The sequence below is a fragment of the Callospermophilus lateralis genome, chromosome 11 (assembly GCF_048772815.1).
Source record: "Callospermophilus lateralis isolate mCalLat2 chromosome 11, mCalLat2.hap1, whole genome shotgun sequence".
Classification (NCBI taxonomy): Eukaryota; Metazoa; Chordata; class Mammalia; order Rodentia; family Sciuridae; genus Callospermophilus; species Callospermophilus lateralis.
The window spans coordinates 48,973,090-48,987,333 of NC_135315.1; the positions used below are offsets into that span (position 1 = coordinate 48,973,090).

Here is a 14,244-nt window from a genome sequence, read left to right on the forward strand (position 1 = left end):
TGATCCACAAGGCCCTTTGTGGGATGATCCACACACATATCTCTCTAATCTCTACTCAGAGCCCCTTGTTCATTAGGCTGCAGTGTAGCTGTCCCACTCTGTTGGCCTCCCTTCTCTTCTTTGAGCTGAGCTCTTTGATATTGAGAGTCTTCATAGTGGTTGCTTCCTTTGCCTGAAAATGTTCTTCCCTAGAATCTTCAAATGAGACATCCTGTTTGTAATCTCAACCCAAATGTAATGTTCTGGGAGATGCTTTCCCTGAAAATGTTATCTAGAAGAAACTTCTTTTTTTTTTCAGCTACTCACTCACCCTATTAATTTCAATCATATCACTTATTATAATCCAAAGCCTTATTTATTTACTTAGGAATTGGGGTTTAAATTCAGGAGTGCTTTACCACTGAGCGACATCCTCAGTTGTTGTTCTTCTCCTTCTTATTTGTACTGGGGATTAGACTGACCCAGGGTTGCTTAACCACTGAGCCACATCCCCAGCTCTTTTTTTATGTTGTTATTTTTTTGAGACAGTGTCTCACTAAGTCCTCAGGGCCTCACTAATTTGCTGAGGCTGGTCTTTTCTGAATTTTCAATCCTCCTGCCTCAGCCTCCTGAGTCTCTGGAATTACAGGTGTGAGCTACTATGCCTAGGTTTTTATTATTATTATTTTAAATTTTGAGAGAGGTTCTTGCTAAGTTGCAGAGGGTCTAAGTCGCTGAGGCTGGCCTTGAATTTATGATCCTCCTGCTTCAGTCTCTTGAGTCACTGGAGTTACTATGCCTGGATAAAGTGCTTTGTTTAAATATTCATTTGCTTCTGTCTTCTGAGTGTCCTCTCACCCTGGGTATCAGTGTTATGAGGTTAAGGATCTGGTCTGTCTAGTTCACACTTGGACCTCAGATCTTAGAGTCATCTCTAACTCATAGTAGATGCTCAGTAAATGCTAATTAAAGGAAAGTTGAGAAAGTTGGATATGCAGTTCTGAACTTCTGTTGAAAAATTTGGGAAGGAGGTAAGGATTTGGGAATTATTATTGGTAAAACTGGGAATCTAACCCAGGGCTTCACATATGCTAGGCAACTCTGCTACTACATCCTCAACCCTAAGATTTGGGAATAATTAGACAAGTTTTTTTTTTTTTTTTTGATGTTTTTTGTTTTTGGTGGTGGTGGTGATTGAACCTGGGACCTTGCACATGCTAATTCAGTATTTTTTATAAGAAAAAAAAAAAAACTGTTGGAATTGGCTTCTCCCGTTTACTTCACCTGGAGCTTACAGAAACCTATGCCTTTTGAGGGTAGGAACAGAGCTGTCTTCCCACACTGAGCTTCTTTGTGTCTTCTATAGTCCAAGTACATAGACAGTAGGGGTTTAATAAACATTTGTTGAAGGAACATAGAAATTTAAGTGTCACTACTGTTGGTTGTTCTTCTGTTCCATTTCTTTGAGACTGTTTTCAAAAGGCACAACACTGCTAGAATGGGGAAGAGGACATAGGGCTGAGTAAGGTTTTTTCCTAAACCTTGGCTTTCACACCTTGATTTTACATAGTAGGTTCCTTTATGGATGCCAGTTTGAATTACATGTCAGATTTTGCTAGTCTTAACTCACCCTACTCAATGGAGCGTTATTATCGATTTATTTAATGGTTTTATACTATGAAATGCAGAACATTTTCCTTATTTCAAGAATCTTTTTGTGCATTCTTCATGAAAAGTGAATTATCAGTATATATTCCCTGTTTTGACAGTTGCTTAAAATGGGGAACATCTGCATTAAGTTTGGCTTTCTAACAATGATTAATTCGCACACCATCTGTGTAGAGTTTGATTGCTGCTGGATACTCGCCAACAACTAGACAACTACTGCTTCTTTTGGCTTCTTTACTCCCAAACCACTTCAAACTAGAGGTGGCGTCCTGACCCTCCGCGACCTCTTTGTCATGGCGTCCGCGGGGCGTCTACTAGCTGAGGGTTTGGCTGCCAGCCGGGCGTGGACCTTCCCAAGATGGCGGCAGCCCGGGCAACAGCGCTCAGGGGGCGGAGCTCCACTGCCGGAGGCGGGGCAGGGAGCCAGAGGGTCGGGCTAGCGGGCGGGCAGCTTCTGAAGTAGGCAGGCCCAGCGCGCTTGCGCGGAGCGGCCCTGCGCGCAGTGAGGCAGTGGCGGGGGAAGGCACCGGTGGGGCCGACTGGCGGGTTGAAGGAGGGAAGCGGGCGAGCGAAGTCCCAGTGCGCGCCGCGGCGGCCCGGGTACCCTCCCCTTCCGGGCTTGAGGCGCTGTGAGAAGAGTCGAACCGAGTGGACCCGCACCGGCGAGGTGCCGCTCTCGCTGCCCGAGCCCGGCCTCCCTTGGCTTCCGCGATCCGGTCGCGGGGCCCGTGTTCCTCAGCACACCCAGCTCCAGCCGCCCCCAGAGCCTGTCCCTAACCCTTCGGAAGCCCCGGCGCCAGCCCGGGCCCTTGGCGGGGAGGATGACGGAGCTGCAGTCGGCGCTGCTACTGCGAAGACAGCTGGCAGGTGAGCAGGCGGGCGGCGGGGCGCCTGGCCGGGCCGCGATCGCGGACAGTGGTGCCCACTGCCTCCTCCCTCCTTTCGGCCGGCGGCCGGGCGGCGAGGGGTCCAGGCCTGCGAGGGCGGGGAGCACGGGCTTGGTCCCAGCCGGGCCCAGCACTTCTTGCCTGGCTTTCAGAGGGTTTTGGGGGCGGGGACGCGTCCCTGCCTTGGCCCTTGGACGGGGCCTGGCGCCCCGGGAGTAGGAGGGTGGTCGCCCCCTCCCCCACTGTTCGGTGGGGCGTTGCGGGGGAGGGGCTGTGGATCCCGGGCCTGACTGACCCTCTCTGAGGGGCGGGTCCCGGGGCTCAGGTGCGGCGGAGGCCGCCGGACCTTGGGGCAGCTGGAGCGTCTGGACCCCGCGCGGCGGTGAGTCCTTGACGCTGGAGTCCAAGCGGTGCAGGGCAACTGGGGCCAAGAGTGGGCGATAGGAGCTGAACCCGGGCCGGATAGGGGAGACGCGCAAAACTTCTCCCCGGGCAGCGTCGGGTCCACGGAGTTACGGCCCACAACAAAAGCGGCGGCCAGGGCGGCCTGGGCGCTGGCGCGCGGTGTCCGGGAACCCGGCGGCTTGCGGGACGCCGCCTCGCCTGCCTCCGCCTGGCACCGGCTCCGGCTACGCCACCCGGCTGGGGGAGGGTAGGAGCGGGCACTGGGGACAGCGGCTCGCTGGCCGGCTCGGGCTTTGTGCTTGCGGCGGCTCAGGCTCCCGCGCAGGCTCGCAGACCCCCGGGGCTGCGCTCCCAGTCTCTGACTAGGGGCGGTGGCCTGGTCATCCTGCCTGGAAGAGTGCGTCCCCCTCCCCCATTGTCCCGGCCTCCGGCCGTTTGCGGCTTCCAGGTTGACTTTTTAGGGGGTTGGCTCCTACTCTGCTAGGACTGTGTGAGCCGAGCATGCGCGCTGGGGGCCTACGTGTGCGGAGTGTAAGGGGGGGTGGCGGGTTGGTGGCTTCACAATGCCGCCCCACGTGCTGCCAGATTTAAAGAGAGATGAACCAGCAGTTACCCCTGCTGTCCAGCGCCCCGTAAATGTCAATCCGGGTTCAGGCGATGTTCCCCCTCATTCTGCAGCCAGACTCCCTTAACCCTGGATGTAGAAACTTAAGGCTGCAATGAAGAAATCTGTCTTTGAAATGGATTGTGAGTTTGAGGTGTTAGTTAAATCACCTTTGTGGCTTCTTAAGGAAAAGGTTGTCGGGGGCTGTTACAGATTGTATAATTAAGTTTATTATTAGATCATGAGCAAGCAGGTTTGGACTAGTATTAAAGTTCTAGATGGTCAGGGGGAGTGGCTTGAAGTGAGTGGAAAAGTTCTAATGATACTATACCCACCAGGAATAGTGTGTTAGAAAAGCAGCAGCAGAAGTATAGCACCTTTATTGCACCTTGTATTTGCAAACAGCCCTTTTTATGTCTTTTTTTTTTTTTTTTTAAGAAAAGAATGAAGGTTTTCTTTTGTCTTCCTAAGAATTCTTTAATCAGGATAAGTTTTTTTAATATGGTGAACTACTGAATATAAATAAATACTAAATATTAAAGCAGTATCCCCCCCCCCCCCCCCCCCCCCGCCCCAGGGATTGAACCCAGGAACTCTTTACCACTGAGCTATGATCCCAGACTGTTTTTTGAGCCGAGGTGTGGTGGTTGGGAGGTCTCCTAAATTGGGAGGATGGTCTTGAACTTGTAAATCTCCTGCTTCAACTTCCTGAGTAAGCTCAACTCTTACATAATGGAAAAGATATACATTTTAGAAGGTGCAAAAGAAGTTTCGCAGTTACTAAGAAAGTAAAATATGACTAATAGCAGTGTTAGCAGTAGCAGTATGTCAGAACTTTGCTATTTGTGAACCAGTTGCAGATTTTAGTGAAAACTTGCTTTAGTTTTGCATTCTTTTTTTTTAAAACAATATTTCAAATGTTGATAAAACACCTCTCAAAGTGCTCGTTATGAATGGTTGATTTTCTGATAGGGCACACTAAAAATACTTTAATGTAGAGGAAAGAATGATTTACTTTGTAATTTTTCAAGCCTCATTGTAAAGTTACTTAACTCTAATTAACTTTTCTTGCTTTCTTAATCAGAACTTGTGTGTGTGTGTGTGTGTGTGTGTATATATATATATATTATATAATATATATATACAATATATATATTATATATATAATATATATTATATTTTTTTTGTGTGTGGTTGAACCCAGGGCCTTGTGCATGCATGGCAAGCACTTTGCCAACTGAGCTATATCCCCAGCCCTTAATATTTTCTTAAATTTTTGAAGGATGTTAATGTATGGAACAGAAGATCAAAGCAGTGTAACTGGAATCAGAAACTTCAAGTTTATTTTGAAAGACTTGATAACTATTTAAAATAAAGCCCTTGTTTTACTTTAGTAGCATGTAGACTGGAATATGTCTATTTCTACTTCTTCAAATATCACTTGAAAACAGGAAAGAATTAAAAAACTATAATCTCTTTTTTATTTTTATTTTTATTTTTTTAAGAGAGAGAGAGAGAGAGAGAGAGAATTTTAATATTTATTTTTTAGTTTTCGGCAGACACAATATCTTTGTTTTGTATGTGGTGCTGAAGATTGAACCTGGGTCGCACACATGCCAGACGAGCGTGCTACCGCTTGAGCCACATCCCCAGCCCCAAAAAACTATAATCTCTTGAAATCACTTATAGTGAACTTTTGAAAGGTTTGATAAGTGCTTTAAAAATCTTGAAGTGTATTTAATTAAGTGGAAAACATAAACCTGTAAGCCCTTCCAGAAGTAGAGTTTCAGAAACTTTCAACATGAGCGGTCAACAGTGACTTCTTTATTTTGCCTTTAGTCTGCCAGTGGTAAGGATTTTAGTTCATTACCTGAGAGAAATTATCAGACGGGTTGTCATTGTAATGAAGATTTGGTTACTTTCAGAATCAAGCAAAATGGTTTACTTGGATTTGCAGAGTTTTTTCAAGTTTAGTACCAATGATATTTTGGGCTGATTATTGTTGTGGGGGCCTACGCTGTGAATTATAGGTTGTTTAGTAGTGTTCCTGGTGTCTACCCACTAGATGCCAGTAGTATATTCCCAGTTGTGAAAACAGAAATGTCTCTATTGCCAAGTATCTCCTGGACAAAAATCATCCCATATTGAGAACCAGTGGGTTAAGGTATTCTTTTAGTGAAGGCCATTATGGCAATTGTAAAGCAAGTAAGAAAACAGATTCATGAAATAAGATAGGTTGTATATTTCTTTGTGATATTATTAGATTATGACTTACTCCTTTGCAAATTCAGTAATGGCAGTTCAACTTTTGCAATGCAATAAGTTAAATACTAAGAAATTCCTCAGCACAGGAGCTCAATTTTAAAAAAGTTCTTTTTAAAAATTAATTTATAAGCACTAGTTAAAATACAGAGTTCAAAAATATATAGTCTTTTCTCCCCATGTTTTTTTTTTTTTTTTTTTTTTCATGGAAGGTACCATCATTGACACTTGTGTGTCTTCCAGAGAGGTTCCTATATACATATATATGGACTAATGTTTACTGAGGACTGACATAAACCAAGTACTGAGTCCTTAACATGTATTATCTCATTTAATCCCCCCAAAAGGAAATAGAGGTTTAGAGAGGTTAAATAATTTGCCTAAGGTCACAGGTACTGTTAGTGGTGTTGCTAGAACGAAGACCTTATTTTAGAGACTGTTTTTAGAGTTGTTTTTTAATTGTGTATATTGCTTGTAAGGAAGTAATAACTGAGACAATCATGAAATAAGATTTTAAAAGGTTATTTGAAACTAATTCATCCAGTAACTAGGCAAATCGGTTTTCTCATCTTAATAAAATTTATTGTACAGAATAATACACATTAAATTCATGAGTGTTTTTGTGTTTGTGGTGTTTGGATTAGACCCAGGGCCTTGCACAAGCTAGACAAGAATTCTACTGCTGAGGGTACACTCCTAGCCTGAGAGTTTTAAGGTAAAAGATATATATTAGTCATTATCAACTTAAAGTCAACATGCTGCAGAATCAAGGAAAAGATGCCTTTGAATTTGTCATAGACCGAAGGAAGATAGCACCAAGCTTTTTTTTTGTTTTTTGAGAGAGAGAGAGAGAGAAAGAGAGAGAGAATTTTTAATATTTATTTTTTAGTTTTCGGCGGACACAACATCTTTGTATGTGGTGCTGAGGATGGAACCCTGGTCGCACGCATGCCAGGCTAGCCCAATACCAAGCTTTTTTTGATGTTGACATTTAATGGAGAAGAAATTTGGGGTTAGTTCAACTTGTTTCCTACATTGACCATACTAAATTTTATTATGAAGAGCAGTTTTAAGAAATAAGAAGACCCTTTTTAAGCTTTTTTTTTTTAAAGATTTTCATTAGTTATGTTTTCGTAGGCATACATAGGTATTCCATATTTTCATAGACATTCTAGAACTAGGAAGAATTCCTTTATGCATTAACAGTAAAATAATTTGGCTTCTTTTACAGTAGAAATCTTGGTTGTACATTTGAAAGTAATCTGGAAAATTTCAAGATCTGCAGTTTCCTGGCCACCCATGTAAGCAGGTTGTGATGAAGTGTTTTTCAGACTTGGTAAACAATAGAATTACTTAAAAAATAGATTCCTGGCCTCATCTCTGTAAAAAATAGATTCCTGGCCTCATCTCCAAATATTATCACTATGTATGTCTTAATGGGATCTTAGAATCCAGGTTTTTTACCCACTTAGTACTGGGGATTGAATCAGGGTGCTTCATCACTAAACTGCATCCCCAGCCTTTTTTATATTGAGACAGTGTTTGGTTTGTCGACATTTACCATAGTACTTGACTGGAATCAATTTTGGGGGTGGGGGGTGGTACCAGGGATTGAATTCCGGGACACTCAACTACTGAGCCACAACCCCAGCCCTATTTTGTATTTTATTTAGAGACAGGGTCTTACTGAGTTCCTTAGTGCCTCATCATTCCTTAGGCTGGCTTTGAACTCTTGATCCTCCTGCCTTAGCCTCCTGAGCTACTGGAATTACAGATGTGTGCAACTGCACCCGGCTGGAATCCAGTTTTTAAAGTAGCACTTGGGGGTGAATGTTAAGCTGGTGGTCTGAGTCGCACTGTAAGGTGCCCTGTTTTCTCCCTTGGAGGATCACCTACAAGGGACCCAATTTCAAGTTTTGTGTTATGTGGTTTCATCAGCAGCTCTGCAATTCATAGGCCATTCAAAGAATGGAGGAGTTAGAAAGATTTAATATTTCTTATTGGCCTTTCTATACTATATAACAATAACAATCTTAGCTAAGCAGAATAGAGTAATTGATTATTACTCTATGAAGTAGAAGAATATTATGTGTGATAGGGTTATACTATTAAAAGTTGGCCTGGGGATATATATAGCTCAGTTGGTGGATTGCTTGCCTTGCATGCACAAGGCCCTGGGTTTAATCCCCAGCACAACCCCCCGCAAAAAATTAAAAGAAGTTGATAATCCACGTATTTAGAAATGGAAGGAATTCCTACAAGTAAATTTACATTGCATCAAATTATTAGTTACTTAACAGAAGTTGGTACTTTTTATATCCAGAAATCATTAACAGTAATACAGAAATAATGCAGATACTGCATATTGTACTGAATACAGTGTCACAGAAAAAGCATAAATCAAGCAAACATTTTCATTGGGAGTGGTATTGTATAGTTTACATTTCCTGAAGTTGAAGGAATATCAAGGATTATTCAATTATTGTGTTGTTATAGAATCTAAAAAAGCCTTAACTTTTTAGTGAATATTTTTATTTGAACCTAGGGGTGTTTTGCCATCGAACTGCATTCCTAACCCTTTTTTATTTTTTGTCTTGGGACAGGATCCCACTGAGTTGCTGAGGGCCTCACTAAGATGCTGAGACTGGCCTCCAATGTGGTGACCCTACTGTCTCAGCCACCCAAGTTGCTGGGATTATAGGTGTTTATCACTGCACCTGGCAACTTTTTAGTGAATAAAAAAAATTTTCTTTAACATTAAGAAGCAAATGACTAAGTAAATAATTTGTCATTTAGTGAATAGCTTTGCTAATATAATGAAATTTAGTTTTTAATAATTGGTGGTTTGGAGCTGGGGTTATGGCTCAGTGGTACAGCACTTGCCTCAAATGTGTGAAGCACTGGGTTTGATTCTCAGCATCTCATATAATTAAATAAAAAAAATAAAGTCCATCAAGAACTTTAAAAAAGAAAAAAAAATAATAATAATGTGGTGGTTTAATTTTCCCTAAATAAAATACTTCAAATGAAGCATACTTTTTATATTAATCTTTGTTTTGGACAACCACGCTTTCTAAATCTAAAATACTGTTTTGTGTGTGTGTGTGTGTGTGTGTGTGTGTGTGTATATATATATATATATATATATATATATATTTTAATGTTGAATATATTCATTTATTTATTTTAAGTATCTTTTTTAGTTGTTGATAGACCTTTATTTTATTTATTTATATGTGGTGCTGAGAATCAAACCCAGTACCTCACACATGCCAGGCAAGTGCACTATGGCTCAGCCCTAGCCCTAGCTCTGTTGAATATATTTAAATGTTGAACTGAACTCTACAATTTGTCAATTTTTATCAGTGTATTAGTACACTCCTATGCTTACTATAAAGTGGTACCAAAGCATATAGTTTTATTGTACAGTTTACTTTAGTACAGATATTTTGTGATACTTCTACATATAAATGCCTTGTTTATTATTAGAGATGTCTAGGGTGGAAAGTCTGATAACCCAGCAGTCAGTCCTGTATTGTTGACTGTTGTTGCCTTTTTTTTTTTTTTTTTTTTTGTGGTTCTAGTTGAACTCAGGTTCTACCATTGCTCTATACCCCAGCCCATTTTATTATTTATTTTAATTTATTTGGTACTGGGGATTGAACCCAGGAGCACTCAACCACTGAGCCACATCCACAGCCCTGTTTTGTATTTTATTTAGAGACAGGGTCTCACTGAGTTACTTAGCATCTAAGTAACTTAGCACCTCGTTTTTGCTGAGGCTGGCTTTGAACTCAGGATCCTCCTGCTTCAGCCTCCTGAGCTACTGAGATTACAGGCGTGTGCCACTGCGCCCAGCCTAATTTTTTATTTTGAGACAGTACTGCCTAGGATGGCTTCAAACTTGGGATACTACTGCCTCCACCTCTTGAGTAGCTGGGATTACAAATGTGTACTACAGCATCATTTTGACCCCGCCCCCCCTTTTTTTGAGGTATTGAGTATTGAATCCATCAGGCTGAGCAGACACTCTACCCTGAATCCTTTGACTTCCATTTTGCAGGTGAAGAGGGACTGCACTTTCAAGATGAATTTCAATTCTTTGTATTATTTTGTTCTTAGTAAAACTGTGCTGTGGCAGGGAGGGTATGCCGTCTTCTGGTAGGTAAACTCGTGTGGGTGAGTCCTTGTTTCAAACAAGTAAAATATCAAGTGCTCTTTTTATTTTAATGTAATCAGATCAATTTAGGATGAGTATTTTGGCATTTCTAACTTTTTATAATACTTTTCTTAGAATTTAGATTTTTGTTAGAATTTAGATATCAGAATCTCTAAGGGTTCTTCTGATATCATTTTTCATTGTTTTTTAGAAAATAACTTTTCAGAGAAAGTATGTGCTTTTGGAAGTAATCTTGACAAGGTAAACATAGTGTAGTCATATAAAAATTTAATTGCATTTCAGATATAGAAAACTACAAATGAGAAAGAGGAAACATTTTCAAGTTTTGTAATGAGCATGAATTATTTGTATTAACACATAAATGACTGAATAAAGAATAAAATGAGGCTGGACATGTAAGAACTCTTAATGAGGCTGGACATGTAAGAACTCTTCTGTAATCCTAGCAGCTCTGGGAGGTTAAGCACCCCCCCCCCTCCTTCAATCCCTGGTACAGAAAAAGAAGAATAAAACAAGGCTGGTTGTGGATACATACCTTTAATCCCTGCTACTTAGAATCTGATGCAGAAGGATCACAAGTTTGAGGCCAGACTGGACAATTTAGCAAAACCCAGCCTCAAAATAAAAATATAAAAAAGGCTGGGGTGTGGCTCTGGGTAGAGGACTTGCCTAGTATGCGGGAGGCCCTAGGTTAAATCCTCAACACTGCCAGGAAAAACAAAAGAATAAAATGCATTTTTGGAAAATAAAATATTTAATTGTTAAAATACAGCAATTTCAACTTTTCCCTGTTGTAGGATAGACTCATTTGAACAAACCAGGAGTTTTTATAAGTGCTTGTTTCATTGATAGATTCTGGCCTTAAGAGAAACTTCTGGAAAAAAATTATAATTTGCCGTTGTTGTAGAGATGTAGACCTTTCTTTATGAAGTTATGTCCTCTAAAATTTGTGAAAAGATAGTTTTTTGTAATTGAATTTTTTTTTTTTTACATTTTATATCCATTTCTAAATCTTAGAAAAACTTAATACTGCTCTTTCTCTGCTTTTCTTAGCTTTACTTATCTACCCTTCTATTGGTTAAAGATATGTTTCAAAGTATGAGTGACAAATAATTCATTTAAACTTTTACCTGGCAATTGTTTTTGCTTTACTCTTCTGGGGGATAGGGGAGGTGGGGTTATTGGGAAGTGAACCCATGGGCACTTTACCAAAGAGCCACACCTCATCCCTTTTTATTTTTTATTTTGAGATAGGGTCTCACTAAGGCAAGGGTCTCACTGGCCTGGAACTTCTTATTCTCCTGCCTCAACTTTGGGAGTTGCTGGGATTAACAGGCATGTACCACTATGCCCTGCTTACTTTACTCTTATAAAGCAAGCTTGCTTTTAAATAACAGTTTAAAAAGTTTAAACATTTTAAAAAATGCCATTTATTTGAGGAGACACTGCTTTGATTTGCTTTTGAATGTGCATACACTTTAATTGCATTATCATTTTCTTTTTCTTATGTAAGACATACTTACCAGGGTTTCTATTTAAAGACAAAGTGTTCTCTAGGTGAAGAGTTTTTAGACATGACTGACTCTCAAAGTGTGATCCATAAAAGGAAATACTGATAAGCTGGACATTATCAAAATTAAAAACATTTATTCTGTGGAAGACCCTATTAAAAGGATGAAAAGACAAGTTACAGGTTGGAAGAACATATCTGGAAAAGAGTTGTTTCTACAATACATAAAATCTCTGAACCCAACAATAAAAAAAACCCCATCCATTTAGAAAATGGGCAAAAGACATGAATAGTCATTTTGCTGATGAGGACACACAGATGGCAAATAAGCAAATGGAAAGATGTAACATCATTAGACATTAGGGAAATGCAAATTGAAACAATAAGATATTACAGCCTGGTGGTTCCTGCTGGCCTGAACCCCAAACTGCTCTGGAGGCTGTGGCAGGAGGATCTCAAGTTCAAAGCCAGCTTCAGCAACTTTATGTCAGCTTCTGCTCTGCAGGTGGCAGAGGCAGCAGCTAAGTGCTTGGGTTTTGAGTTTTTCTTGAGAGGCAGGTGGGTATTTGGCAGGGGGTGCTCTATAGACCATCAGAAAAGGAGCCCCAGCAAGCTGTTAAACCTCTGGATTTTTCAGAAAAGATTAAGATGACAACAAAAGTTATGTGGTTATGGGTATTCTTCCTCCCTTACATACAGTTTCTTTTTTAAAATTTTTAAAAAATTTCTAATTAGTTGTAATAGTGTGAATGCATTTCACACTATTTCTTTATTGATAACTTCAGGATTTTTCTTACCTAGTTTCCTTGTATAGGTGGAAGACTACTTTTGTTTTAAAAGTAGTCTTGTTAAAACTGATGGGAAGAGGAACTGGGGAAAGAGCTCAGTTGGTAGAGTGCTTGCCATGCATGCATAAGGCCATGGGTTCAATCCCCAGTCCCTCAAAAACAAAAGAAACAATAATAAAAAAACTGATGGGAAGAGCCAGATGCAGTGGTGCACACCTGTAATCCCAGTGACTTGGGAGGCTGAGGCAGGAGGATCACGAGTTTGAGACCAGCCTCAGCAACTTATTGAGGCACTAAGCCATTTTTCTTTTTTTCCCTGTGGTTTAAAAGTGACATAAAATTTACCATCTCAGCCATTATAAATCGTGCAGGGTTTTCTTTTGTTTTGTTTTGCTACTGGGGATTGTGTCTAACCACTGAGCTACATCTCCAACCCTTTTGTATTTTATTTTGAGACAGGGTCTCATAAATTGCTTTTAGGGCCTCCCTAAGTTGTAGAGGTTGGCTTTGAACTTGGGATCCTCCTGCCTCAGCCTCTCATCCACTGGGATTTACAGGTGTGCACCACTGTGCCTGGCTAATCAGGCAGTTTTATTTTAAGTCAATTCATTGGTGTGAAACTGACCTCCAGGATTTTTTCATTGTACAGATCTGAAGCTGTGCTCATTAAATCGCTCCTCCATTCCTCTCATTCTTTGTTTCTACTTTAGGTACCTTGTGTGGTAGAATCATGCAGTATTTGTGACTAGCTCCTTTCACTTGGCATAATGTCCTCAGGGTTCATCCATGTTTTGTTTTGGGGTATGGGAATTGAACTCAGGGGCACTTGAACACTGAACCACATCTCTAGCCCTATTATTTGTATTTTATTTAGAGACAGGGTCTACACTGAGTTGTTGAGCGCCTTGCTTTTTGCTGAGGCTGGCTTTGAACTTGCCATCCTCCACCCGAGCCACTGGGATTACAGGCATATGCCGCCATACTCTGTGGTTTCCTTTCTTTTTAAGATTGGATAATAATCTATTATGAGGTATTGGGATTGTGGCTCAGTGGTAGAGCGCTTGCCTAGCACATGTCATGTCCTGGGTTTGATCTTCAGTACCATATTAAGCAAACAAATAAACAAACAAATAAATAGAACCTGAGTGAGGAATGTTTAAAAAATAATAATAATTTATTATGAGTATATGATATGTGGTTTATCCATTCACCTGTGATGGATATTTGGGTTGCTTCCACCTCTTGGCTCTTGTGAATGCTTCTATGAACATATGTGTGCAAATATCTCTTGGAGACCCTGCTTTTGATTTCTTTGGGATATATGCCCAGAAGTGGGCTTGCTGGATCATACAGTAGTTCTATTTTCATTTTAATAAATTTTAGAGCAGTTGTAGGTTCTTAGTAAAATTTGTCAGGAGCTAGAAAGATTTCCCTTATACCTCCTGCCTCACACATACATAGCCTTCCCTGTTATCAACATGCTCCACCATAATGTTGTATTTGTTACAATTAATTAACCTACTTTGAGTAATTCTATTTGTAATTTCTTAATTCTTTCTTTCTTTCCTCTTTTTCTTTTTTTTTGTACTAGCGATTGAACCCAGAGATGTTTTACCAGTGAGCCACATTACCAGCCCTTTTATTTTGAGACAAGTCTCACTAAGTTTCTTAGGGCCTTCGCTGAATTCTTGAGGCTGACCTTGAATTTGGGATCCTCCTGCCTCAGCTTCCTAAGTTTCTGAGATTATAGGTGTGCACTGCCATTCCTGGCTTCCATTTAATTTTCTTTCTTTCTTTTTCTCCCTCCCCACTCTCCCCCCCCCCCCCCTTATGGGCCTGGCCTCATACATGCTAGTGGAGTACTCTACCACTGAGCCACATCCCCAGCCCCTATTTAATTTTTTGATGACTTTCCTTACTGTTTTTTTATAAGAGGTGCACCAATTTACAAATCCTTTCAG

General features: G+C 40.8%; 1 protein-coding gene across 1 annotated transcript in view; it reads left to right on the plus strand.

Annotated features, from left to right (window-relative positions):
• The first annotated feature begins 2,125 nt into the window (after nucleotides 1-2,125).
• Ube2g1 (ubiquitin conjugating enzyme E2 G1) overlaps nucleotides 2,126-14,244 on the plus strand; it is a 97,999-nt gene continuing 85,880 nt past the window's right edge. Inside the window, exon 1 of the mRNA XM_076870658.1 lies at nucleotides 2,126-2,514. Within this exon, the coding sequence (XP_076726773.1) occupies nucleotides 2,469-2,514 (46 nt within the window). The 5' untranslated portion in view covers nucleotides 2,126-2,468. The remainder of the gene's footprint in view (nucleotides 2,515-14,244) is intronic.